Source organism: Balaenoptera musculus, chromosome 16 (genome assembly GCF_009873245.2).
Source record: "Balaenoptera musculus isolate JJ_BM4_2016_0621 chromosome 16, mBalMus1.pri.v3, whole genome shotgun sequence".
NCBI classification, from domain to species: Eukaryota; Metazoa; Chordata; class Mammalia; order Artiodactyla; family Balaenopteridae; genus Balaenoptera; species Balaenoptera musculus.
In genome coordinates this window covers 11428410-11456139 of record NC_045800.1, presented here as the reverse complement: position 1 = coordinate 11456139, position 27730 = coordinate 11428410, and the positions used below count along the sequence as shown (strand labels likewise).

The 27730-nt window shown below is 36.4% G+C and overlaps 1 protein-coding gene across 2 annotated transcripts in view; it reads right to left on the bottom strand.

The window, feature by feature from the left end:
• The window catches only part of LOC118882582 (minichromosome maintenance complex binding protein), a 69606-nt gene that overhangs the window by 32923 nt on the left and 8953 nt on the right, over positions 1-27730 (bottom strand). For both annotated transcript variants that reach the window (XM_036828519.1, XM_036828518.1), the window contains exons 2-5: positions 14406-14491; positions 13655-13795; positions 13482-13523; positions 3861-3962 (exon numbers count right to left, since the gene is read on the bottom strand). In XM_036828519.1, coding sequence (XP_036684414.1) covers positions 3861-3962; positions 13482-13523; positions 13655-13795; positions 14406-14491 — 371 coding nt within the window. The remainder of the gene's footprint in view (positions 1-3860; positions 3963-13481; positions 13524-13654; positions 13796-14405; positions 14492-27730) is intronic.

The window sequence follows — 27730 nt, the reverse complement described above, 5'->3', positions numbered from 1 at the left end:
ACATATACTAAAAAAGTCTACAAATAATAAATGCTGGAGAGAGTGTGGAGAAAAGGGAACCCTCCTACACTGTTGGTGGGAATGTAAATTGGTGCAGCCCCTATGGAAAACAGAATGGAGGCTCCTTAAAAAACTAAAAATAGAGTTACCGTTATGATCCAGCAATCTCACTCCTGGGCATATATACAGAAAAGACAAAAGCTCTAATTTGAAAAGATACATGCACCCCAATGTTCAAAGCAGCACTAGTAACAATAGCCAAGCCATGGAAGCAACCTAAATGTCCATCAACAGATGAATGGATATAGATGTGGTGTGTATACACATACATACATACACACACACACACTGGGATATTACTCAGCCATGAAAAAGAATGAAATAATGCCATCTGCAGCAACATGGATGGACCCAGAGATTATCATATTAAGTGAAGTAAGTCGGACAGAGAAAGACAAATATTATATGATACCACTTATATGTGAGATATAAAAAAATAGTACAAATGAACTTATTTATAAAATAGAAACAGACTCACAGACATAGAACACAAACTCATGGTTACCAAAGGCGAAGGGTAGGGGCTGGTGGGGGAGGGATAAATTGGGAGTATGGGACTGACAGATGCACACTACCATATATAAAATAGATAAACGACAAGAATTTACTGCTTAGCACAAGGAAATATATTCAATGTCTTGAAATAAACTATACTGGAAAAGAAACTTTAAAAAAGAATACATATATATATATGCATAACTGAATCACTTTGCTGTATACCTGAAAGTAACACAATATTGTAAATCAACTATACTTCAATTAAAAAAACAAAAAACCTGTAAAACTGGACAAAAGGCATGAAGCAACTGTTTTCAGACTTTGGACAACAAGGAACATAAGGTTATGATCCTTGAATGAGAAGAAACACCACAGGTAAACTCCACATTGTCCCCACCTCTCTCAGGGGCATATTCCAAATTGCAGCAAAGGGAAGTGGAGGTTCTGCTCTTACTGGTAGAGAAAACAGAACACATAGCTCAGGGCTACTGAAGCAACTGGAATTTGCAGAACTGTTAGAGAGGAAGGAGCTGCAGATAGAGCCCTGGGAGAGAACAGCTGCTGCTTGGTTGGGAGCTTAGCAGAGATTCTGGAAGTTGTACAATACTAGAACTGGACCCTGCTGAGAATCACGAGCACTTAGGTGAGACCCGGAAATAGCACATCTCGCAAGTAAGGACTACATCCTACACTGTAAGTGACACTCATACCTACCTTAACAAATCCCAAAACCAAGCCTTGACATGATCAAAGTGATCCACTTAAATTACCTGCCTGCCAGAACAAAATTCAACATTCTTGAAGACAAAAGTAAACTTTCAACAGTGCTGTATATCAGCATAAGTAATCATAACACATGATTAATTATGTGAAGAAGCAGGAAAGTATGGCCTATAAGCAGGATTTAAAACAGTATCAATAGAAAAAAAAACAACAACCCAGAGACAACCTGGATGTTGGAATTAGCAGACAAGGGCATTAAAAAGCAACTCCAAAATTTACAATTTTAAAAGAAAAGATGAGGGCTATCATCAGAAAAATGGAAACAAAGAAAAAGAACCAAATGAAAAAATCTAGAACTAAAAAATAAAATGGAAAAAAAAAACCCTCAATCACCTGAGAATAATAATTAGTCTACAATCATGTGATTTGAGCCCCAGAAAACGAGAAAAAGATGAGACTGGGACAGAAAAATATTTGAAGAAATAATGGCTGAAATCTTCTGAAAAATATCAACCCACAGGTCTAAAAGCTCAATAAAACCCAAGCAAGAGAAACACAAAAAACCCAGACATGGGCACATCATAGTCAAGCTGCTGAAAACCACAGAGAATATTAGAAGCAGCCAGAGGAAAATTAAAGACCCATTACATACAGGTGACAATGATAAAAATGATAGCTATCCTTTTATCAAAAAACAATGGAGGCCAGAAGACAATGGAACAATATCATTAAAGTGTTGAAGATGGGAGATACCTGTCAATCAAGGATTCCATAACCACTGGGAGAAAAAAAAAGGTTCTACAACCACTGAAAATATCCTTCAAAAATAAAGGTGAGGGACCTCCCTAGCGGTCCAGTGGTTAAGACTCCATGCTTCCAATGCAGGGGGCATGTCGATCCCTGGTCAGGGAACTAAGATCCGGCATGCTGCACAATGCAGCACCACAACACACACACACACACACACACACACACACAAAAGGGTGAAATAAAGACATTTTCAGTTGAAAAAAAGCTGAGAAAATTTATCACCAACAGATCAGTACCTAAAAAAAAAGCCTCAGTGAAATGATTCCAGACAAAAACAAAGCCAAAAAGAGCTAGAAATGATAAATATTTATGCAACATAAAAGATGTAATTTTTCCCCCTCATTTCTAAATTTATGTAGGAGACAACTGTTTAAAAGATAAATAGAAGTATATTGTAGTGAGGCTCAAGGATCAAAGAAGAAATCACAAAGGAAATTAGAAAATATTTTGAACTGAATGAGAGTAAAAACAAGTCAAAATTTGTGGGATCCAACTAAAGCAGTAATTAGAGAGAATTTTATGGCCTTAAATGCTAATATTAGAAAAGGAAGATATGAAATGAATGATCTGCACACTAACCTTAAGGTTAAAAAAAAAATTAAAACCATTACTAAAAACGAAGGAAATAAGAGCAACAATCAATGAAATAGAAAACAAAAAATTAAAGTAAAAAGTTGATTCTCTGACAAACCCCTAGCAATACTAATCAAGGATAAAAGAGAAAAATAAATTAACATTTTGGAAATGAAAGATCATTGTTAGATATCCCTTAGACATTAAAAGGAAAATAAGGAAATACTATGAAAGTTTTATGTCAATAAATTCAAGAACTGTGATTCAATGATTGTGAAACATTCCTTGAGAGATACACAAATTTATCACAACCGACACAAAGTATCTGTTAAAAAACTGATTTAATAAGTTAAAATCTCATCAAAAAAATGCCTGGCCTCAAACTGGAAACAACCCACGTGTTCATCAATTGGAGATTATATAAACAAATACCATCAGCAATAAAAAGGAATGAACTATGGATACACATGGATGACTCTCAAATGCATTATGCTGAATAAAAGATATCAGACACAAAAGACTATACGTTATATGATTCCATTTGTATGACATTCAAGAATACGTAAAATTAAGCTATAGTGAAAGAAATCAGAGCAGTCGTGGGGAGGAGGTGGTGACGGGAAAAAGGCACAAAGTTCTTTACTTCGATGCGTGTGCAAATTACAGGTGTATGCATTTATCCAAACCACTTAAGTATACCTTTAAAATCTGTGCATTTCAGTATGTGAACTATGCCTAAAAAAATTAGTAACTAAAAAAAATTAAAATGAGAATGAGATGTCTCCACAATCTCTCAAAAGAAGAAACATGTTTCCCCTTAATAAAATTAGAATGAGTTCTAATTTAAAACTAGTTTTTTTACTTAATGATTGTGCAACTCTCTTTTTCAGTCCCTTTAAATCCACCTCAATCTTTTAAACAGTATTTCACTAGCAGAATGCACCATAATTTTATCATTTCTCAGTGATGAATACTGAAGGTTGTTTTATAGATTTTCTTGTTTAGGACAAAGGAAACATGTTTTATTAAAATAAAGCCAAGATCTATAAATGAAGAATAATTTTCTTTTCCAGCTACCTTCACTGAGGTAAAAAGACTAAGTTTAAAAAAAAAATCAAAATGTGAATTGTGGTCTCTTCAATTAAGAAAATAATCAGTAACCATTCAACACATAAGAAGGTTCAGATAAAGGATATTTCTTTTACCCACGTGGATTCTCCCGGCACTGGAACACAATAGAAAGTCTGTCTTTCCAAAGTGGTAGTTCGTGGAGAGTTTAAATCAACTTCTTGCTGCGGCTGTGATGTACACAAAATTTTATTTTATTAAAAAAAATTTATTAAAAAAACTTTAAAAATTAGCAACCATATTTCCATGTTATTTATAAAATCACAGTAAATACTTTCATATTAAGCGTTAATTAACAAGCAACTACTAAATCCAAACTATCATTTTTGAAAAGAAAACGGACATAAAATCATTTCAAATGCAATAATCAATATAGTACCTTCCTTCAAATCCAAATATACAGCACCCTAGGTTACAAAGTTAAATCCCTTTGAATATTAATCAGAGTGAGGCCTCCCGGAGGTCCTCATTTCAGCACCAACACTGGCTCTATCCAACTGTCTGCAAACTCCAGTGCTGGATGTCTCAGGCCAAACAATCAGTAAGACAAGAATACAGCACCACCCATCAAAAAGAGAACAAAAAAAAAAAAAAGAAAGAAACAACAGACCAAATAAATGAAGACGAAATAGGCAACCTACCTGAAAAAGAATTCAGAGCTATGATAGTAAAGATTATCCAAAAATCTCGGAAACAGAATGGAGAAAATACAAGAAACATTTAACAAGGATCTAGAAGAAATGAAGAGCAAACAAACAGTGATGAAGAACATAATTACTAAAATTAAAAATACTCTAGGGCCTTCCCCGGCGGTCCAGTGGTTAAGACGCCGCGCTCCCACTGCAGGGGGCGCGGGTTCAATCCCTGTTCGGGGAGCTAGGATCCCGCATGCCGTGTGGCACGGCCAAAAAAAAAAAAAAAAAAAATACTCTAGAAGGAATCAATAGCAGAATAACTGAGGCAGAAGAACGGTTAGGTGAGCTGCAAGATAAAATGATGGAAATAACTGCCAGGGAGCAGAATAAAGAAAAAAGAATGAAAAGAATTGAGGACAATCTCAGAGATCTCTGGGACAACATTAAACGCACCAACGTTTGAATTATAGGGGTCCCAGAAGAAGAGGAAAAGAAAGGGGCTGAGAAAATACTTGAAGAGATTACAGTCGAAAACTTCCCTAACATGGTAAAGGAAAGAGTCAATCAAGTCCAGGAAGCACAGAGAGTACCATACAGGATAAACCCAAAGAGACACACCGAGACACATATTAATGAAACTATCAAAAATTAAATACAAAGAAAAAATATTAAAATCAGCAAAGGAAAAGCAACAAACAACATACAAGGGAATCCCCATAAGGTTAACAGCTGATTTTTCAGCAGAAACTCTGCAAACCAGAGGGAGTGACAGGACATACTCAAAGAGATTAAAGGGAAAAGCCTACAACCAAGATTACTCTATCTGGCAAGGATCTCATTCAGATTCGATGGAGAAATTAAAACCTTTACAGATAAGTAAAAGTTAAGAGAATTCAGCACCACCAAAGCAGCTTTACAACAAATGCTAAAGGAACTTCTCCAGGCAGGAAACACAAGAGAAGGAAAAGATGTGCAAAAACAAACTCAAGGAACAGGATAGAAACCCCAGAGATAGATAAACCCACACACATACTGTCCCCTTATTTTTGATAAAGGAGGCAAGAATATACAATGGAGAAAAGACAGCCTCTTCAATAAGTGGTGCTGGGAAAACTGGACAGCTACATGTAAAAGAATGAAATTAGAACACTTCCTAACACCATACACAAAAATAAACTCAAAATGGATTAAAGACCTAAATATAAGGCCAGACACTATCAAACTCTTAGAGGAAAACATAGGCAGAACACTCTATGACATAAATCACAGCAAGATCCTTTTTGACCCACCTCCTAGAAAAATGGAAATAAAAACAAAAATAAACAAATGGGACCTAATGAAACTTAAAAGCTTTTGCACAGCAAAGGAAAACATAAACAAGATGAAAAGACAACCCTCAGAATGGGAGAAAATATTTGCAAATGAAGCAACTGACAAAGGATTAATCTCCAAAATTTACAAGCAGCTCATGCAGCTCAATATCAAAAAAACAAACAACCCAATCCAGAAATGCGCAGAAGACATAAACAGACATTTCTCCAAAGATATACAGATTGCCAACAAACACATGAAAAGATGCTCAACATCACTAATCATTAGAGAAATGCAAATCGAAACTACAATGAGGTATCACCTCACACCAGTCAGAATGGCCATCATCAAAAAATCTACAAACGATAAATGCTAGAGAGGGTGTGGAGAAAAGAGAACCCTCCTTGCACTGTTGGTGGGAATGTAAATTGAGACAGCCAGTATGGAGAACAGTATGGAGGTTCCTTAAAACACTAAAAATAGAACTACCATATGACCCATCCCACTACTGGGCATATACTCTGAGAAAACCATAATTCAAAAAGAGTCATGTACCACAATGTTCACTGCAGCACTATTTACAATAGCCAGGACATGGAAGCAACCTAAATGTCCATCGACAGATCGAAAGAAGATGTGGCACATATATACAATGTAATATTACTCAGCCATAAAAAGAAACGAAATTGAGTTATTTGGGGTGAGGTGGATGGACCTAGAGTCTGTCCTACAGAGTGAAGTAAGTCAGAAAGAGAAAAACAAATACCGTATGCTAACACATATATATGGAATCTAAAAAAAAACAACAAAACCCAAAATGGTCATGAAGAACCTAGGGGCAGGACGGGAATAAAACCACAGAACTACTAGAGAATGGACTTGAGGACGTGGGGAGGGGAAAGGGTAAGCTGGGACAAAGTGAGAGAGTGGCATGGACATATATACACTACCAAATATAAAACAGATAGCTAGTGGGAAGCAGCCACATAGCACAGGGAGATCAGCTCTGTGTTTTGTGACCACCTAGAGAGGTGGGATAGGGAGGGTGGGAGGGAGGGAGACGCAAGAGGGAAGAGATATGGGAACATATGTATATGTATAACTGATTCACTTTGTTATAAAGCAGAAACTAACACACCTTTGTAAAGCCATTATACTCCAATAAAGATGTTAAAAAAAAAAACCCCAAACAATTAAGAAAATGGTAATAGGACCATAAATATCAATAATTACCTTAAATGTAAATGGTTTAAATACTCCAACCAAAAGAAACAGACTGGCTGAATGGATACAAAAACAAGACCCATACATATGCTGTCTACAACAGACCCACTTCAGACCTAGGGACACATACAGACTGAAAGTGAGGGGATGGAAAAAGATATTCCATGCAAACGGAAATCAAAAGAAAGCTGGAGTATCAATTCTCATATCAGACAAAATAGACTTTAAAACAAAGACTATCACAAGAGACAAAGAAGGACACTACATAATGATCAAGGGATCAATCCAAGACGATATAACAATTACAAATATATATGCACCCAACATAGGAGCACCTCAATACATAAGACAAATGCTAACAGCCATAAAAGGAGAAATCAACAGTAACACAAAAATAGTAGGGGACTTTAACACCCCACTTTCACCAATGGACAGATCAACAAAAATGAAAATAAATAAGGAAATACAAGCTTTAAATGATACATTAAACAAGATGGACTTAATTGATATTTATAGGACATTCCATCCAAAAACAACAGAATACACTTTCTTCTCAAGTGCTCATGGAACATTCTCCAGGATAGACCATATTTTGGGTCACAAATCAAGCCTTGGTAAATTTAAGAAAATTGAAATCGTATTAAGTATCTTTTCCGACCACAATGCTATGAGACTAGGTATCAATTACAGGAAAAAAAACTGTAAAAAATACAAACACATGGAGGCTAAAAAATATGTTACTAAATAACCAAGAGATCACTGAGGAAATCAAAGAGGAAATCAAAAACTACCTAGAAACAAATGACAATGAAAACACAACAACCCAAAAGCTATGGGATGCAGCAAAAGCAGTTCTAAGAGGGAAGTTTATAGCAATACAATCCTACCTCAAGAAACAACAAACATCTCAAATAAACAACCTAACCTTACACCTAAAGCAATTAGAGAAAGAAGAACAAAAATACCCCAAAGTTAGCAGAAGGAAAGAAATCATAAAGATCAGATCAGAAAGAAATGAAAAAGAAATGAAGGAAACAATAGCAAAGATCAATAAAACTAAAAGCTGGTTCTTTGAGAAGATAAACAAAATTGACAAACCATTAGCCAGACTCATCAAGAAAAAAAGGGAGAAGACTCAAATCAATAGAATTAGAAATGAAAAAGGAAACGTAACAACTGACACTGCAGAAATACAAAGAATCATGAGAGATTACTACAAGCAACTATATGCCAATAAAATGGACAACCTGGAAGAAACGGACACATTCTTAGAAAAGCACAACCTTCCGAGACTGAACCAGGAAGAAATAGAAAATATAAACAGACCAATCACAAGCACTGAAATTGAGACTGTGATTAAAAATCTTCCAACAAACAAAAGCTCAGGACCAGATGGCTTCACAGGCGAATTCTATCAAACATTTAGAGAAGAGCTAACACCTATCCTTCTCAAACTCTTCCAAAATACAGCAATGGGAGGAACACTCCCAAACTCATTCTATGAGGCCACCATCACCCCGATACCAAAACCAGACAAAGATGTCACAGAAAAATAAAACTACAGGCCAATATCTCTGAGGAACATAGATGCTAAAATCCTCAACAAAATACTAGCAAACAGAATCCAACAACACATTAAGAGGATCATACACCGTGATCAAGTGGGGTTTATCCCAGGAATGCAAGGATTCTTCAATATACGCTAATCAATCAATATGATACACCATATTAACAAACTGAAGGATAAAAAACCATATGATAATCTCAATAGATGCAGAAAAAGCTTTTGACAAAATTCAACACCTATTTATGATAAAAACCCTCCAGATAGTAGGCATAGAGGGAACCTACCTCAACATAATAAAGGCCATATATGACAAACCCACAGCCAACATCGTTCTCAATGGTGAAAAACTGAAACCATTTTCTCTTAGATCAGGAACAAGACAAGGGTGCCCACTCTCACCACTATTATTCAACACAGTTTTGAAAGTTTTAGCCACAGCAATCAGAGAAGAAAAAGAAATAAAAGGAATCCAAATAGGAAAAGAAGAAGTAAAGCTGTCACTGTTTGCAGATGACATGATACTATACATAGAGAATCCTAAAGATGTTACCAGAAAAATACTAGAGCTAATCAATAAATCTGGTAGAGTAGCAGGATACTAAATTAATGCACAGAAATCTCTTGCATTCCTATACACTAATGATGAAAAATCTGAAAGAGAAATTAAGGAAACAATCTCATTTACCACTGCAACAAAAAGAATACCTAGGAATAAACCTATCTAAGGAGACAAAAGACCTGTATGCAGAAACCTATAAGACACTGATGAAAGAAATTAAAGTTGATACAAACAGACGGAGAGATATACCATGTTCTTGGATTGGAAGAATCAACATTGTGAAAATGACTATACTACCCAAAGCAATCTACACATTCAGTGCACTCCCTATCAAACTACCAATGGCATTTTTCACAGAACTTAGAACAAAAAATTGCACAATTTGTATGGAAACACAAAAGACCCCAAATAGCCAAAGCAATCTTGAGAAAAACGGAGCTGGAGAAATCAGGTCTCTCGGGACTTCAGACTATACTACAAAGCTACAGTAATCAAGGGTTTCCCTGGTGGTGCAGAGGTTAAGAATCCACCTGCCAATGCAGAGGATACGGGTTCAGGCCTTGGTCCGGGAAGATCCCACATGCCACGGAGCAACTAAGCCCGTGTGCCACAACTACTGAGCCTGCGCTCTATAGCTCCCGAAACACAACTACTGAAGCCCACGTGCCTAGAGCCTGTGCTGTGCAACAAGAGAAGCCACCGCAATGAGAAGCCCGCGCACCAAAACGAAGAGTACCCCTGCTAGCTGCAACTAGAGAAAGCCCGCGCACAGTAGCAAAGACCCAACACAGCCAAAAATAAAATAAATAAATTAAAAAAAAAAAAAGCTACAGTAATCAAGACAGTATGGTACTGGCACAAAAACAGAAATATAGTTCAATGGAACAGGACAGAAAGTCCAGAGATAAACCCATGCACATATGGTCACCTTATCTTTGATAAAGGAGGCAAGAGTATACAATGGAGGAAAGACTGCCTCTTCAATAAGTGGTGCTGGGAAAACTGGATAGCTACATGTAAAAGAATGAAATGAGAACACTTCCTAACACCATACACAAAAATAAACTCAAAATGAATTAAAGACCTAAATGTAAGGCCAAACACTATAAAACTCTTAGAGGAAAACATGGGCAGAACACAGACATAAATCACAGCAAGATCCTTTTTGACCCACCTCCTAGAGAAATGGAAATAAAAACAAAAATAAACAACTGGGACCTAATGAAACTTAAAAGCTTTTGCACAGCAAAGGAAACCATAAACAAGATGAAAAGACAACCCTCAGAATGGGAGCAAATATCTGCAAACAAAGCAATGGACAAAGGATTAAACTCCAAAATATACAAGCAGCTCATGCAGCTCAATATCAAAAAAACAAACAACCCAATCCAAAAATGGGCAGAAGGCCTGAACAGACGTTTCTCCAAAGAAGGTATACAGATTGCCAACAAACACATGAAAAGGTGCTCAACATCACTAATCATTAGAAAAATGCAAATCAAAACTACAATGAGGTATCATCTCTCACCTGTCAGAATGGCCATCATCAAAAAATCTACAAACAATAAATGCTGGAGAGGGTGTGGAGAAAAGGGAATCCTCTTGCACTGTTGCTGGGAATGTAAATTGATACAGCCACTATGGAGAACAGTAGGGAGGTTCCTTAAAAAACTAAAAATAGAACTCCCATATGACCCAGCAATCCCACTACTGGGCATATACCCTGAGAAAACCATAATTCAAAAAGAGTCATGTACCACAATGTTCACTGCAGCTCTATTTACAATAGCCAGGACAAGGAAGCAACCTAAGTGTCCATTGACAGATGAATGGATAAAGAAGATGTGGCACATATATACAATGTAATATTACTCAGCCATAAAAAGAAACGAAATTGAGTTATTTGTAGTGAGGTGGATGGACCTAGAGTCTGTCCTACGGAGTGAAGTAACTCAGAAAGAGAAAAACAAATACCATATGCTAACACATATATATGGAATCTAAAAAAAAACAACAAAACCCAAAATGGTCATGAAGAACCTAGGGGCAGGACGGGAATAAAGACACAGACGTAGAGAATGGACTTGAGGACACAGGGAGGGGGAAGGGTAAGCTGGGACGAAGTGAGAGAGTAACATTGACATATATACACTACCAAATGTAAAATAGATAGCTAGTGGGAAGCAGCTGCATAGCACAGGGCGATCAGCTTGGTGCTCTGCCACCACCTAGAGGGGTGGGATAAGGAGGGTGAGAAGGAGGCTCAAGAGGGAGGAGATATGCGGATATATGTATGCATATAGCTGATTCATTTTTTTATACAGCAGAAACTAACACAACATTGTAAAGCAATTATACTCCAATAAAGATGTTAAAGGAAAAAAGAAAAAAAATTAACTCCCTTTAAATAAACATGTTATTTTATTAAATTTTTTCAAAGACAGCGTTCATGGTAATCCCACTGTCTCTCTCATAGAAAGCTATCAGAATTAGCCCATTAAATAGGAATTAAGTGAAATACTCATTACAAGGTAGCTCTGAGATGAGATTTAAAAGTCAGATACTATTCCTTAGAAAAGGCATATTCTCTATTTCAAATATACTTAGAGGTAAGAGGCAGAGAGGACCCAAGATGTAATATTGAAAAAATTACTTCAACAAACACATATTACTTTTAGAGTACCAAAAAAATCCCTTAAAAGTAAATAAAATCTATATTCTATTTTTTAAGAGAAAAAGAAAGGAAGAAAAGAAAGAAAGAAAGAAAGAATCCCAGAGATAACAATTGAGCCTGAGATAATATATATAAGCTAAGTTTTTTCTGTGTCTTTCTTTCCAGGGCCAAAGTTCCCTTTTCCTGGTATGGTGCTTTTACTTATGACTCTTTAGCAACATAGTACAAAATACAAACTCGTTGCCTTTGGGAGTGTCACAGATGGACAGTCTCACCTATTTCATTTTCCCATTTCCAGAGGCTGAGATTATTGAGCTATAGAGACACTGCATTATTGTGTACTAGGGAAAAAAATGTGTATTAATTTATTAGCCTAATATGGCTTAGGGCCCCTCAAACAAGGGATGCAGGAAATCTAAAGTTGATTCATTAGACTTGCACAACGGTGCATGCTATGGGGCATCCTAAAGGAAAAAGACATGGGAGAGCTGGAGGCCATCATGTGTAAGATTAAACGAATCCATCATTCATGAGTCCGTTACTCTAAATAAGTATAGGAAGTTATCATTTTTTCTTTATAGCAACCTTCCAAATTAGGGCTTTTCTTCCATACAGATCAGCCCACTGGGCTAAAACATTTATTCAACAGGAACAATTTCTACTGTGAATTAACAGGCTGGGATTAGGGTTTATAAATCAACCTCTTGAGGTTTGGGTAAGCAGGAGTCAGACCCCCAGAATGTAAAAAGCCCTAAATAACCTGATTAAACTAAGATTCTGGACTGCAAAGCAGAAATCTAATAGATCCAGAATGGAGGTAACTACTGAGGCTCACCTTTCTACTGGGGTCGTGCCTCAGCACGTGCCTGGTCAATCCCCACCTGTGATACTTGTTTTCTCTCTAACAATTGAAAATTACCACCTGTGTTTCAATAGAACCACATGAAAAACACACAAAAAGCAAAATATGAGAGATATTTTTAGTTAATATATTTTGACATGCTGCTAATCTTCTTCTACTATTAAACCAGAAATAAATTTTAAACTTTCCCCAGTTACAATGCCAGGCATGTTGAACAGGTGTCTGAATGAAATTAAGTTTAATTCTGCATGTTGTTCTTCTACTATCAGAAAAGCAATACCAAAGAAAATGCAGATATACTGTGGTTCCTCTTAATTGCTTTTCTAGTAAGTTTCTATCTCAAAACTACCCCTTTTACAACTGTAATTATATCCAGGATTCTGTCTTCTTCCCTTTCCCATTACTGATATGTAAGAGAGTTTCTATTACTTCCTTTTATCAAAGAAAGCTTAAGTTTACTTTTTTCCTCCCAGGAAAAGAGGGCAGGATTTAATCAAATTTAATTAAGCACGTGTAAAGCCCTAAATTAATCTTCTTTCATTTTTCTTCTACTTTTCATTTTAAAGGAACTTATCATAACCTGTAATTTTAAAAAGCAAGTATATAGATATTAGGAAAAGAAAGGAATTTTATCATTTACAATATTCCACCTTCTAAGAGATTTTTAGAAGATCAAAAAAAATCATATCAGAGAAACTCAAGTAAAAGGCAAATGAAGAAAACATTTCACATGACTTCTTAGAACTAACTTATACACAAGATAAATAAATTTATGACCAACCAAAGAGAGTAATACATTCCCTGATTCGGAAAAAATTCTCATTAAAACGTTTTTTATATATTTTAAGAATACATACCCCACACTCTGCTACATCTCTATATTTTCCAAAATGAAGAACCTATGACCCAAAGCAAAAAAATAACAGTATTATATCAATCTATCAGAATCAAAATTACCATAAACAACACAAGGACAAAATTAATACTACTAATTGTAAACAGTAAGTTTCATGAAAAAAGCAATACATACACGTGCTTTTGTGTTTCGGTTAACAGTTTCATAAACTCCCATGTAAAATTCAGGGTCAAACATATCCTGAATCATGCAGCGAAACTTCACAAAACTGTTAGGTTTCAAATAATGAAGAGGAACTTCATTCAATGACGGTACCTTTAACAAAAACAAACAATCAAGTCAAAATATTCTGTGTATAAAACATTAAGCGCATATACATAGACATATATATCCAGACTCAAACCGCAATTCCCACACACACACAAAATCAAGGGAGCCAAATGATCTCAATGGTTAATACAACACAATTGCTAAACAAAAGTACTTGCTGTGTTCTTGCAAGTTTGTATGATGACATTTGACTATAATGTAAAAGGATGCTTTTCCTTCATAACACTTTCCAATTAGCAGAAAGGCATTTGCTTTGTTGAGCTCTTCTCTTAAAACTCGTACATGTCAATTCTTTTAAAATGAAGGCAATAAAACAAAAGATAATCGAAGCTCTCGCAACTACCCATTTTTTTCATGGTCAATTACTGCCACCTAGAGGCGCCAATATAGAAGCACTTATTTGCTTGAATTTAAGTTTAAGTTGCAAAAGAAACCAAAACCTTTTAATACATATGCACTTAAAGCAGAGGGCAGTGCACATTAATTTATATATATTTAAACTGTGTATGGATTACTGCTCTACTGTGAGAAACTGCAAGTCTGCCCAACCCTCGCCACCCACCCCCCTCCCCCCCCCCAATAGCAATGAGCTCACCCATTTAGGAGCATTATTTTCCTTCAGCTTTTCCTTAAAATACTCAATTACTTTCTTCTCCCAGCCAGGATTAACTCCATTTTGAGCTGAAAGAAAAATATACTGTTCAAAGCTGAAGGTACAATCTATAATAATAGACTATGTTCACACATCAGTTTAGTGTGCGCCTTATTGGAAGCACTGAACAAGACACCAGAAGCTGCCTTGTTGGGGGGTTGGATATTACAATCAGGGCGAGGCTGACCCCCTGCAGGCTCTCAGGAGCTAACAATCTCCTGAGAACACCCACAGAATGAGATACGAAGCTCCCTAGACAAAGCAGAACAGGAACCATCATCTGAAAAGCACACTGATCTTTGAAAACATTTTTATACAGATTTAAAAAATTTTTTACAATTACCCTGAAATGAAGAGCAGAGAATGGTGGTGGGTTTTTTAAAAGTTTTTATTTGGGAATAATTTCAAACTTTCAAAAAGTCACAGTGAAAAACATGTCACAATGATAATTACAAAGAACACCTGTAACCTTGCCCCATTTACTTTGCTTGCTCTCCCTCTCTCCCACATATTTTTCTGACTCACCTGAGATTACATTACACACATCATTTATTTTTACCTTTAAATAGTTCAATGTGTTTCCTAAGAATAAGGAGATTATCTTATATAACCACAGTACTTGTTATCAATCTCAGGAAATTCAAAATTGATACAATACTTTTTATCTAATCTACCATCCATATTCCAACTTGTCATTTGACCCAACACTATCCTTTATTGCACTTTTTCCACTTCAGTACAGGACCCAGTCTAGAATCACATACTGCTTTTAGCTATCGTGTTTTTTTAATCTCCTTTATTCTGGAACAGTTCCTCAATCTTTATCTTTTATGACATTGACACTGCAGAATACAAACCCTTTACAAAAAAAATAGAAATCTCCTCACTGGGTCTGTCTGACGTTTCCTTATGAGTAGATTGCAGTTCCATGTTACCAGTCAGAGTGCTACATGAGGATGCTGTGCCCTTGTAGGTACATCATTTACAGACAAGCTGTCCATCTTCCCCTCATCGATGATGTTAATTTTCATCACCCAAAGTGACAGCCAATTCCTCCACTGTAGTTACTTTCTTCCCCTTACAACTAAAAAGCAATCTACAGGAGATACCTCAGATAATTTTCATGAAACTTGCCCTGCTCCCAAGACTCAGCATCCATTTTATGCTTCTTGCAATGATGATTGCAAAATCAGAGAAAGGTGTTTTTAATGTCATGTTAAAGAAAACCGGACTTTGAAAAATTATGGGAATTGGTCAAGACCAAAGAGTGAATGAATCATCAACAGAATTAGGAATATATGTTTTCAAGAACTAGAACTACCTAACCATAGCTGGTCAGTACTTCCACCATCACACAGGTACCATACTCATCACACAGGTGCTATGGAGATGTGGCGTAAAGGAATTTTGTCTATATCTGTTATGGAGCTGATTCTGTTAGAAATACTCATAAAATCCTGCTAACACCATGCTGCAGCAGAGATTCCAAATGCTTTCACTTAACTGAGCAAAGGACGGTTCTTAAAAAGAACTCGTGGAGATGAAAAACGAGGAAGTGATTCTGATGTGCAATGAGGATTAAATCTACTAGTAGTAAACTAGTCCTCAAAGCTTGGTTCCCAGACTAGCAGTATTAGCACCACCTGAGTGGTTGTTAGAAAGGCAAATTCTTCAGCCCATCCCAGACCTACTGAATCAGAAACTCTGGAGGTGAAGCCTAGCGATTCATGTTTTAAAATACCCTCGAGGTGATTCTGATGCACACTGACATTTGAGAACCACTGCTCTACTAGACAACATGCCAATAAATGATTACTGAATTGGACGGCGGGGGGAGGGGACCAGAACAGGTATTTTTGCTTCTAGTCCAAATGGATGTTTAAAGAAAAGACCTACATGCAGCCATGACTGCGAACACCACTATGCTGACTACGTTTGTGTAAGAAACTTGAATATACTACATCACAGGCGATGAAGCTACATCAAAGAGTGATTGGGAAGCAGTAAGTTACTTCTAAGTAACTTACATGTACACAAAATGTTCTCAAGTAAAGGCCAGCTTACAAATATCTGGTACTGCTGGACAATTAAAGGACTGCAATAGATAATTCCAAAATTATCAAGAGTACAATAACTATCCATTATTTGTTAAGCCTACTGTGTGCCCAGCACTCTGCCAGGTGCTATCAGGATACTTAGAATTGAAGGAACTTAGAGCTAAGATAAGCTATGGATAGAATAACAGGCAAAAGCAAAGAAGAGAAACTAACGTAGGTCAAAAAAATCTCAGTGAGGGCTTCTGAAAGAGGTGTTTGAGCCAGGCCTGGGAAGAAGGGTAGAACTGAAACATGTTGACGTATGAGGGATGGGCATATTCCAGACGTAGAGCACTCTGGGGGAAGAAAGAGTAACGGTAAACCAAGGACAAGGATGGACACTACCAGAAATTCAAATACATGGAGCACAAAGTGCCTGGAAAAGAATAAAGCTACTGAACAAAAGGAAGATGAGGCCAAACACATCACAGAGTTTTCAATGCCAGGCTACAGATCTGCTCTCTATTCACAAACAATTCACCTTTACATTTCCAGGGTCTAGCAAGGGCCTGGGACATAGCTATCGGAGTTAGAGAAATAAACATTAAATAAGTACAATGTAGAGAAAATAGGTTGTTTCGCAAGACTAGCATCCATTTCCCCTTTTTCTAGTGACAGTGCCTCTTTTTGAGGGAGGAACCACAGCACCGTCACTCCCAGCCCAAGGGTGGACCTGACCTAGACCTGACAGTGGTTCTGATGATCAGTTTAGGGATGCATCAATCAAGGACAATCCTGGGACTAAGGCTTAGTAGCTGGGTTCAACATTATAGGTTATAATCCCGCAGCTGCATGTGGCCACAGTGACCAAGGTCTGTCTGAAAACTAAGCCATCCCAGAGGAAAGTGGAGTAAAAAGGCTGATTTCTGTAGACACAGTTTGAAGTATTTGGCTGTAATTGAGTCTGACGTTAACCCTCTCAGGAACCGTTACCTGAGACAACGTATTCATCTTCTCTGGTTTAAGTAGAATCGAGTTGGGCCATTTGCAACCAAGAGACCTGCTGAGCACACACATATCACTCTATTATATTTCCCATGAATTCCTGGCCATCTGAATGTGGGCACCACTGCACTCAATCGTGCCCTAGTTTAAGCGGTCAGGGGAACTGAGGAACAAAAAATATATACGCTTTCACACTCTCAGCAACAGCGTATGAGGGTTCTAGGTATTCTACCTCACCAACACTTGGTCTTGTCAATCTTTTTAATCCTAGTCATTGTGCTGGGTATGCAGGAATATTTCACTGGGGTTTGAATACGCATTTCCCTAAGGACTAGTGATGTACACCTTTTCATATGTTTATTGACCATTCTAATAATCCTTTTGTGAGGTGCCTGCTTATTAATTTTGTCCATCTTTTAAAAAAATGATTTTGTTAGGAATTCCCTGGCAGTCCAGTGGTTGGGACCCAACGCTCTCACTGCCAATGGCCAGGGTTCACTCCCTGGATGGGGAACTAAAATCCCACAATCCACGCAGCACGGCCCAAAAAAAAAAAAAAGATTTTGTTGTGGCATCAATGATTTGTACAAATTTTGTGTATTCTGGATGCAAGTCTTTTGTCAGATATATGTAGGGCAAGTATTTTCTCCTAATCTGTAGCTTGCTTTTTGACATTCTTAATGGTGTCTTTTGATGGGAAGTTTTCAATTTTGACGAAGTCCAACTTTTCAATTTTTTCTTTTATGGTTACTGACCCCAAGGTCATGAAGATATTCTCCTGTTTTTCACTTTTCACATTTAAGTCTGTAATCCATATCAAATTAATGTTTTTGATTATAGTGTGACATAGACATCAAGGCTCATTTTTTTCCAAAAAGATATCCATTTGTTCCAGCATTATTTAAACAACTTTCTAGCAGTAAATTGCTTTGGCAAACAGAGTAACAATTAACTGTCATACATCTACCAAAGAGAAAATATGCAAAAAATAACCACTCACTAAACATACGCCACAAACCCATGGTCAAAAACAGGAACTTCACTCATACACTGCCAATCTTTCCTGCTATAGAATTAGCAAACTATCATAGTTCCAAGTCCATCAGTGATGAGAAATAGATGTTGTGACTGGGGGAAAGTCTCCTGGTTGGTCCTCAGCAGCAATAAATGATAGTTTTTTTTAAATAAATAAATAAACAAATAAATAAATTGCTTTGGCACTACTGTCAAACTCAACTCATTGTATTTACGTTAATGTATTTCTAGATTTTCTGTTATGTTACACTGATCTACTTGTCTATCCTTATGCCAATACCATATTGTTTTAATCACTATAGCTTGATAGTTAGTCCTAAAATCAGGTAGTTAAGTTCTTCATCTTTGTCTTCAAGTCTGTCTTGATTATTCTAGATCCTCAAGTTTTCTAAATAATTTTGAGGAACAACTTGTCGACTTTTATGTAAAGTCTGCTGAAATTTTGATTAGGTTTATATTGCATAGTATAGATTTGAGGAGAACTGACATCTTAACAATATCGAGTCTTCCAAGCTATGAACTCTCCCATGGGAGAGAGCATAAGGAAACCTATGCATAAATTCCAAGAGACTCCATCTGTCTTTTCCCCTTATGATCCGGCTGTGTATCCTTACCATGCTGCTTTAATAAATCTTAGCCAGGAGTACAACTACATACTGAGTCATATATGTCATTTTAGTGAATCTCCAAACATAGGGGTGGTTTTGGAACCCCCTACACATAAGTGTATCAATAGTTCATTTCTTTTTATTGCTGAGTAATATTCCACTGTTTAGCTGAACTACAATTTGTTTCTCCATTCACCCGTTGAAGGACATTTAGATTGTCTCCAACTTTTGATGACTATAAATAAAACCATTATAAACACTTGTATGCAAGTTTTTGTGTGAACATAAGCTTTCATTTCTCTAGGGTAAAAAACCTAAGAATGCGACAGCTAGGTATATATATATGTATATATATATATATATATATATGTATGTGTGTATGTATACACACATACATATATATATATTATATACGACTAACATTTTAAGATTCTGCCTATTTCCCAGAGTGGCTGTACCATTTTTCATTCTCACCAGCAAGGTATAAGAGACTCAGCTGTTTGCATTCTTACCACTACCTGGTATTGTCAAATTTTTTTAAAAATTTTAAAAATTTTAGGTCTACCAGTAGTTGTGATATCCCATTATGCTTTAAATTGGCATTTCCCTAGTGACTAATGATACTGAATTCTTTTCATGTGGTTATTTGCCATCCTTATATCCTCTCTGGTGAAGTGTCCATTCAAATCTATTTAAATCTTTTGCCCCTTTTTAAAATGGCTTAATAATCATTACATTTTCCTTATATATTCTAGATATGTCCTTTATCTGATATATGATTTTCAGGTATATTCTCTCAGCCTTTCATTTGCCTAACAATGCTTTTGCAAAATGAAAGTTTTTAATTTTGATGAAACCCAATTTGTCAAATTTTTGTTTTTATGCATTATGTCTCTGGAATTATGTCTAAGAACTCATAGCCAAACCCTGGGTCATGAAGATCTTCTCTTTATTTCTAAAAGTTTAACAGTTTAAGGTTTTATACTTAGATCTATGACCCATTTTGAGTTTGTTTTTGTAGAAGGCATGAGATTTTGGTTGCAAGTAATAGTTCTGCATTTAAATGTCTAATTGTTCCAATATCTTAGTTGAAAATAATCATATTTTTCCATTGAATTGGCTTTTGTATACTTGTCAAAAGACAATTAGGGCAACAAGAATGTGCCTTAAAAACATGCTAAGTGGAATAATACAGACAAAAAATACAAATACTGTATCCACTTATATGAAGTACCTAGAATAAGCAAATGCATAGAGACAAAAAGTAAAACTGAGGTTCCAGATGGGCAATGGAGGGAGAGTGGACCTGAAAGGAGGGAACTCCATTTTATCTTGAGTGAGTCTGGATAGTAAGTGGCTGTGGTAGATAGAATAATGACCCCCCCGCAAAGATGTCCACATTCTAATCCCCAGAACCTGTGAATATATTATGTTACATGGCAAAAGGGAATTTAGGCGGAGCTGACCTTAAAACAGGGAGATTATCTGGGGGGATCCAAGGTAATTACAAGGGTCCTTAAAAGTGGTAGGAGGCAGAAGAGGAAGTCTGAGTAAGAAGATGTGAGAAGAACTTGACCAGCTGTTGCTGGCTTTGAAGATGGAGGGGGGCCACAACCCAAGAAATGTTGGCAAACTCTAGAAGCTGGAAAAAAGACAAGGAAGTAGATTCTCCCCTAGTGCCTCCAAAAAGGAATGCAGTCCTGCTGACAACTTGATCTTATCCCAGTGAGACCCAAATCAGACTTCTGGCCTCCAGAACTGTAAGATAATAAATTTATGTAACAAACGCTGGAGAGGGTGTGGAGAAAAGGGAACCCTCCTACACTGCTGGTGAGAATGAAAGTTGATGCAGCCACTATGGAAAACAGTATGAAGGTTTCTCAAAAAACTAAAAATAGAGTTACCATATGATCCAGCAACCCCAGTCCTGGGCATATATATGGACAAAATTATAATTCAAAAAGATACATGAACCCCTATATTCACAGCAGCACTATTCACAATAGCCAAGAAATGGAATCAACCTAAATGTCCATCAACAGATGAATGGATAAAGAAGATGTGGTACATATATACAATGAAAACTACTTGACTATAAAAAAAGAATGAAGTAATGCCATTTGCAGCAACATGGATGGACCTAGAGATTATCATACTAAGTGAAGTAAGACAGAGAAAGACAACTACCATATGACATCACTTACATGTGAAATCTAAAATATGACACAAATGAACTTACCTACAAAACAGAAACAGACTCATAAGAGAACAGACTTGTGGTTGCCAAGGTGGAGGGGGGTGGAGGAGGGATGGATTGGGAGTTTGGGATTAGCAGATGCAAAACAGTATAAACAGAATGGATAAACAACAAGGTCCTACTGTATAGCACAGAGAACTATATTCAATATCTTGTGTAAACCATAATATATGTCTATATATATATCTATATCTGAATCACTTTGCTATACAGCAGAAATTAACACAACATTGTAAATCAACTCTACTGTAATAAAAAAATAAACTTATGGGTTTTTTTGGTTTTTTTTTATTTTTGGCTGTGTTGGGTCTTCGTTTCTGTGCGAGGGCTTTCTCTGGTTGCAGCAAGCGGGGGCCACTCTTCATCGTGGCGCGCAGGCCTCTCACTATTGCGGCCTCTCTTGTTGCGGAGCACACGCTCCAGATGCGCAGGCTCAGTAGTTGTGGCTCACGGGCCTAGGTGCTCCGCGGCATGTGGGATCTTCCCAGACCAGGGCTCGAACACGTGTCCCCTGCATTGGCAGGCAGATTCTCAACAACTGCGCCACCAGGGAAGCCCCACATTTATGTTGTTTTAAGCAACTAAATTTGTGGTAGTTTGTTACAAAAGAAATAAGAAATTAATAGGGTGTTTTTTAAGGAATTGGTCGATTTCATCCAAGTCGTTCAATTTATATCCATAAAGCTGTTTGTATTATTCTTTTCGTGTCTGTATTATTCTTTCACATGTCTCTAACGGTATCTCCCATTTCGTTCCTGATGTCAGTAATCTTTGTCTTTTTTTTTCTTTGCCAGTCTGAAGATGCATATGAATTTTATTGATCTTTTTGGGTAAAAAAACAACAAAACACCCAACGAGCTTTGGGTTTCATTGATTTTTTCTTCTGTTTTCAACTTCATTCATTTCTGCTCTATATTATTTCCTTTGTTCTGTATGATTTGGGTTTATTTTGCTCTTCTTTTCTAGTTTCGTAAAGTATAAGCTTAAATTATTGGTTTGAGACCTTTCTTCTCTTCTAATAAATGCCCTTAAAGTCTCTCAGTACATCTTTGGCTTATCTCACAAATTTTGATATGTTGTGTTGTCATTTTCCTTTAGTTCAAAATATTTTAAAATTTCCCTTGTGACTTCTTTTTGATCCACAAATTGTTCAGAATGTTATTTTCACAAGTCTGAATTTCTTGTTAACTGTTACTGATTTCTATTCTAATTACATTATGGTCAGAGAACATACTTTGATGATTCCAATTCTCTTAGGTTTGTTAAATATTTGTTTTATGACTTAGGATGTGGTTTACCTTGGTGAATGAATGTTCCATGTGCACTTGAAAAGAATGTGTATTCTGCTGTTGTTAAGTAGAGGGTTCTACAATAGTGAGATCTATTTGACTGATGGTGTTCTATATCCTCGCTGCTTTTCTCTCCACTAGTTCTGGTACAGTTCTGAGAAGAGTAGTAGCATGTCCGACTATAACTGCAGACTTGTCTACTTCTCCTTTTAGTTCTGTCAGTTTCTGCTTGTATTTTGAAACTCTTGCTAGGTGTCTTTACATTTAGGTCTTCTTGGTGAATTGACTATTTTATCATTATGTAATGCGCCTCTTATTCTCTTCTCACACAACCTTTCCTAAAAATAATTTAAAATTTAAAAAGACTCCAATAAAGAGCTAGGCACAGGATCCAGGAAACAACAGAATTCATGAATGCAATGGAAAAAAAATCCCAGTATGAAAACTAAGCAATAAACCTAAAAAGCAACTGACACAAATTAAAAGAGTGATTCAACAGGCTCATTAAAGAACATCCACGAAAAGATAACAGTCTGGAGTAAAAAAATGATGTGAATGAAATGCCGGGAGAACTTAGTGAAAATGATGTCAAAATTCTCTTCAATGGGGAGAAAATGCAATAATACAAACAAATATAAGTAAATTAAATTTTAACACACTACTGCTTAAGAAAATAAGATACATACATACCTGACAACATAGCCTCAAAAATACAAAAAGCAACAACTTTCAAAACTAAAGAGAAAAAAAGTAAAACAGCAATCACAATTACAGACTTTTCCACAGCTCTCTCAGAAACATAAATTAAGCACAAAACACAAAAACAAATAATATAGCAAATATGAACAAGATAATTAGCAAGTTCTCTAATAAATATATAAATATCCAAACAGAGAATGTACTTTTTAAGTACACAGGACATTCACAAAAAGTTCTATGTACTAGCCACAAAGGAAACCTCAATAGATACGAAACATACAATATGTTTTCTGACCAAAATGTGACAAGGTAAGAACGCAATAGCAAAAGGAAAGCTTAAAACAACTGCATCCTCATGTCCTTGATGATTTAAGAAAAAACAAACTTATACTATTAAAAAATCCTTAGTTTAGAAAGGAATATGGAGTGATAATTATGAAATACTCTTGGATGACAAAGAAAGCTGTACAGGTTAATATCTGTGGCTACTAAAGTGGTGTTTAGGAAGAAAGTTACAGATTTTAACACATTTATCAAATACCAAGAGAGAATGGAAATAGATGAGTTTATTAGCATTCAAGTTAAGAAGCTAAAAAAAGAGCAATAGGGACTTCCCTGTTGGCGCAGTGGTTAAGAATCCACCTGCCAATTCAGGGGACACGGGTTTGAGCCCTGGTCCGGGAAGATCCAACATGCCGCGGAGCAACTAAGCCCGTGCGCCACAACTACTGAGTCTGTGCTCTAGAGCCCGTGAGCCACAACTACTGAGCCCACGTGCCACAACTACGGAAGCCCGCGCGCCTAGAGCCCGCACTCCACGACAAGAGAAGCCACCGCAATGAGAAGCCTGTGCACCACAATAAAGAGCAGCCCCTGCTCGCCGCAACTAGAGAAAGCCCGCGCGCAGCAACAAAGACCCAATGCAGCCAAAAAATAAATTAATTTAAAAGAAAAAAAAAATTTTAATTAAAAAAAAAGAGCAATAGAACAAACCAAAGAGTAAGAAAGGAAATAAAGCTAAGGGCAGACATCAATGGAATGGAGAACCAAAACACCAATACAAATGATTAATATTAAGACAGACAAATTTTCTGGCACGCCTGTACAGGAGAAAAAGATAAAAAGAAAAAAAGAATAAAATATACAAATAAATAAAAACAACAGGATACAAATAAGACACAAAACTAAAAGAAAAAATAACAAAACTTTAAAAGGAGAAATGCTATAGATAAATACTAAAAACTATGTACAATATCATGAACTATGAACTAATAATTTTGAAAATTCAGATAAAATGGACAAATTTCTGAAAAAATATAAGTTGCCAAAATTGGCACAAGATTAGAAGACTGAGTTCTTATTTTTATCACAATTTGGTCAAAAAAACATTGTAGGTCCAATATCAATGAGAGAAACAAAAGAAACAGTAGCTAATCTTTCCTCCCAATCCCATGAAGTTCCAACTCCAGAAAATTCTGCAAAGTTTCAGGACAACTTCACAAAAGATAAAGAAGCAAAACTCCTATATAAACTATTAACTTCTGAATCCAATGGAATATATATTTAAAAAATCATGTTCAAGCAGTACTTTTATCCCAATAATGCAAAACAGTTCGTTATTAGAAAATCTATTAGTGTAATCTGCCACACTAAAAGATTAAAGAAAAAAAAAAAGATCTTCTCAGGGGATACAGAACCAAACATTTGATGAAGTCCAAGACCTATTTTATTATGAAAAGCTGTAAATTATGGCTTGATATTAAACCTTGGGGTTTAAGAGAAATGATTTGACCTTGTTCTTAAAAGACTATTCTTAAACCAAAATAATGACAAGATTGTACTTCCTTCCCTACTGGTCCAAACACCCTAGTAAGTCCTACAGGGAAAACAACTATACAGTCATAAATTGTAAATGTTATTCACTGATTTTTTTAAAATTGAACTATAGTTATGTACAATATTGTATAAGTTTCAGGTGCACAACATAGTCATTCACAATTTTTAAAGGTTATACTCCATTTAGTTTTTATAAAGTATTGGCTGTGCTGTACAATATATCCTTGTAGCTTACTTATTTTATACATGGTAGTTTGTACCTCTTAATCTCCTACCTCTATCTTGCCACTCCTTCCTTCCTCCTCCCCACTGGTAACCACTAGTTTGCTCTCTATATCCATGTATTTCTTTTTGGTTATATTCAGTAGTTCATTTACTCACTGATTTTTAACCCTTCTAACATGATCAAACAAAGCACAAATTATAGTCACAGATAGAATATAAATATTATAAAGTTTGGTAATATACAATGACTGACACAAATTGGGTAGAAGCAATGGAGGGCAGTAAAGAGACACTAATTTCCTCAGTGAAACACTTGAATTAGTACCTAAAATTGTTGGAGGAAAAAAGAACATGCCTTTAAATCTAAAAGGAAAGCAACAGAAGAATTAAAAATAGTGTAAGTGAGAAACCAGAAGCTTTTCCACTAAGAACGGTAACAAGGTAAGGATGCCCCCTCTCTCACCACTCCTTTTCAACATGGTACTGGAGTCTTAGCTAATGCAGTAAGCAAGGAAGGGAAATAAAGGTATATGGATAGGAAAAAATAATAATAAAACTCTCTGCTTGCAGATAACATGATTTTCCATATAGAATACCCAAAAGAATCAACAAAAAACCCTCCTGGCACTAATAAGCTATTAAAACAAGGTTACAGAATGCAAGGCTAACATACAAAAGTCAATCACTTTTCCTATGTACTCCCAGTGAACAAGTAGAATTTGAAATTAAAAACATAGTATCATTTGCAGTAGCATTCCCCAAAATTAAGTTCTTGGGTATAAATCTAACAAAATATGTATAAGATCTATAGGAGGAAAGCTACAAAACTCAAAAGAAATCAAAGAAGAACTCAATACATGGAGAGATAGTCCATGTTCATGGAGAGGAAGACTCAATATTTTCAAGATGTTGGTTTTCCCAACTTCATCTATACATTCAATGCAATTCCAATCAAATCCCAACAAGTTATTTTGTGCATACTGACAAACTGAATCTAAAGCTATAGAGAGGCAAGAGACCCAGAATGGCCAGCAATAGTGAGGAAGAACAAAGAACAAAGTTGGAGAACAAAGAACCTTTAAAACTCAATGATAAGAAAATGAACAACCCAATTAAAAACTGCGCCAAAGACCTGAACAGACACCTCACCAAAGAATGTATACATTGTGACCACCTAGAGGGGTGGAATAGGGAGGGTGGGAGGGAGATGTAAGAGGGAGGAGATATGGGGATATATGTATATGTATAGCTGATTCACTCTGTTATAAAGCAGAAACTAACACACCATTGTCAAGCAATTATACTCCAATAAAGATATTAAAAAGGGCTTCCCTGGTGGCGCAGTGGTTGAAAATCTGCCTGCCAATGCAGGGGACACGGGTTCGAGCCCTCGTCTGGGAAGATCCCACATGCCGCGGAGCAACTAAGCCCATGCACCACAACTACTGAGCCTGCACGTCTGGAGCCTGTGCTCCGCAACGAGAGGCCGCGATATTGAAAGGCCCGCGCACCACGATGAAGAGTGGCCCCCACTTGCCGCAACTAGAGAAAGCCCTCGCACAGAAACGAAGACCCAACACAGCCAAAAATAAATAAATAAATAAATAAATATTTTTTTTAAAAGATATTAAAAAAAAAGTATACAGGTGGCAAATAAGCAAAAGATGCAACACATTATATGTCATTAGGGTAATGCAAATTAAAGCAACAATGAGCTACCTCTACACTCCAAAATCCAGAATACTGACAAATGCTGGAGAGGATGTGGAACAAGAGGAACTCTCATTCATTGCTGGAGGGAATGCAAAATAGTACAGCAACTCTGGAAGACAGTTTGGCAGTTTCATATAAAACTAAACATACTCTACCCATACCAATGGCACTCCATGGTACTTACCCAAAGGAGTTGAAAACTTATGTCCACAAAAAACCTATACACAAATGTTTATAGCAGTTTTTATTTGTAACTGCCAAAACTTAGAAGCAACTAAGATGTCCTCCACTAGGTGAATGGATAAGTAAATTGTGGTATACCCAGACAATGGAATGTAGTGCCAAAAAGAAATGCACTTATCAAACTAGGAAAACACATGGAGGAAACTTAAATGCATATCACAAGTGAATGGAGCCAATCTGAAAAAGCTACATAGTATATGATTCCAACTATATAACATTCTGGAAAAGGCAAAAAAAAGCTATGGAGACAGTAAAAAACAGATCAGTGGTTGGCAGGGGTTAGAGGGGAGAGGAGGATTAACAGGCAGAGCGCAGAGGATTT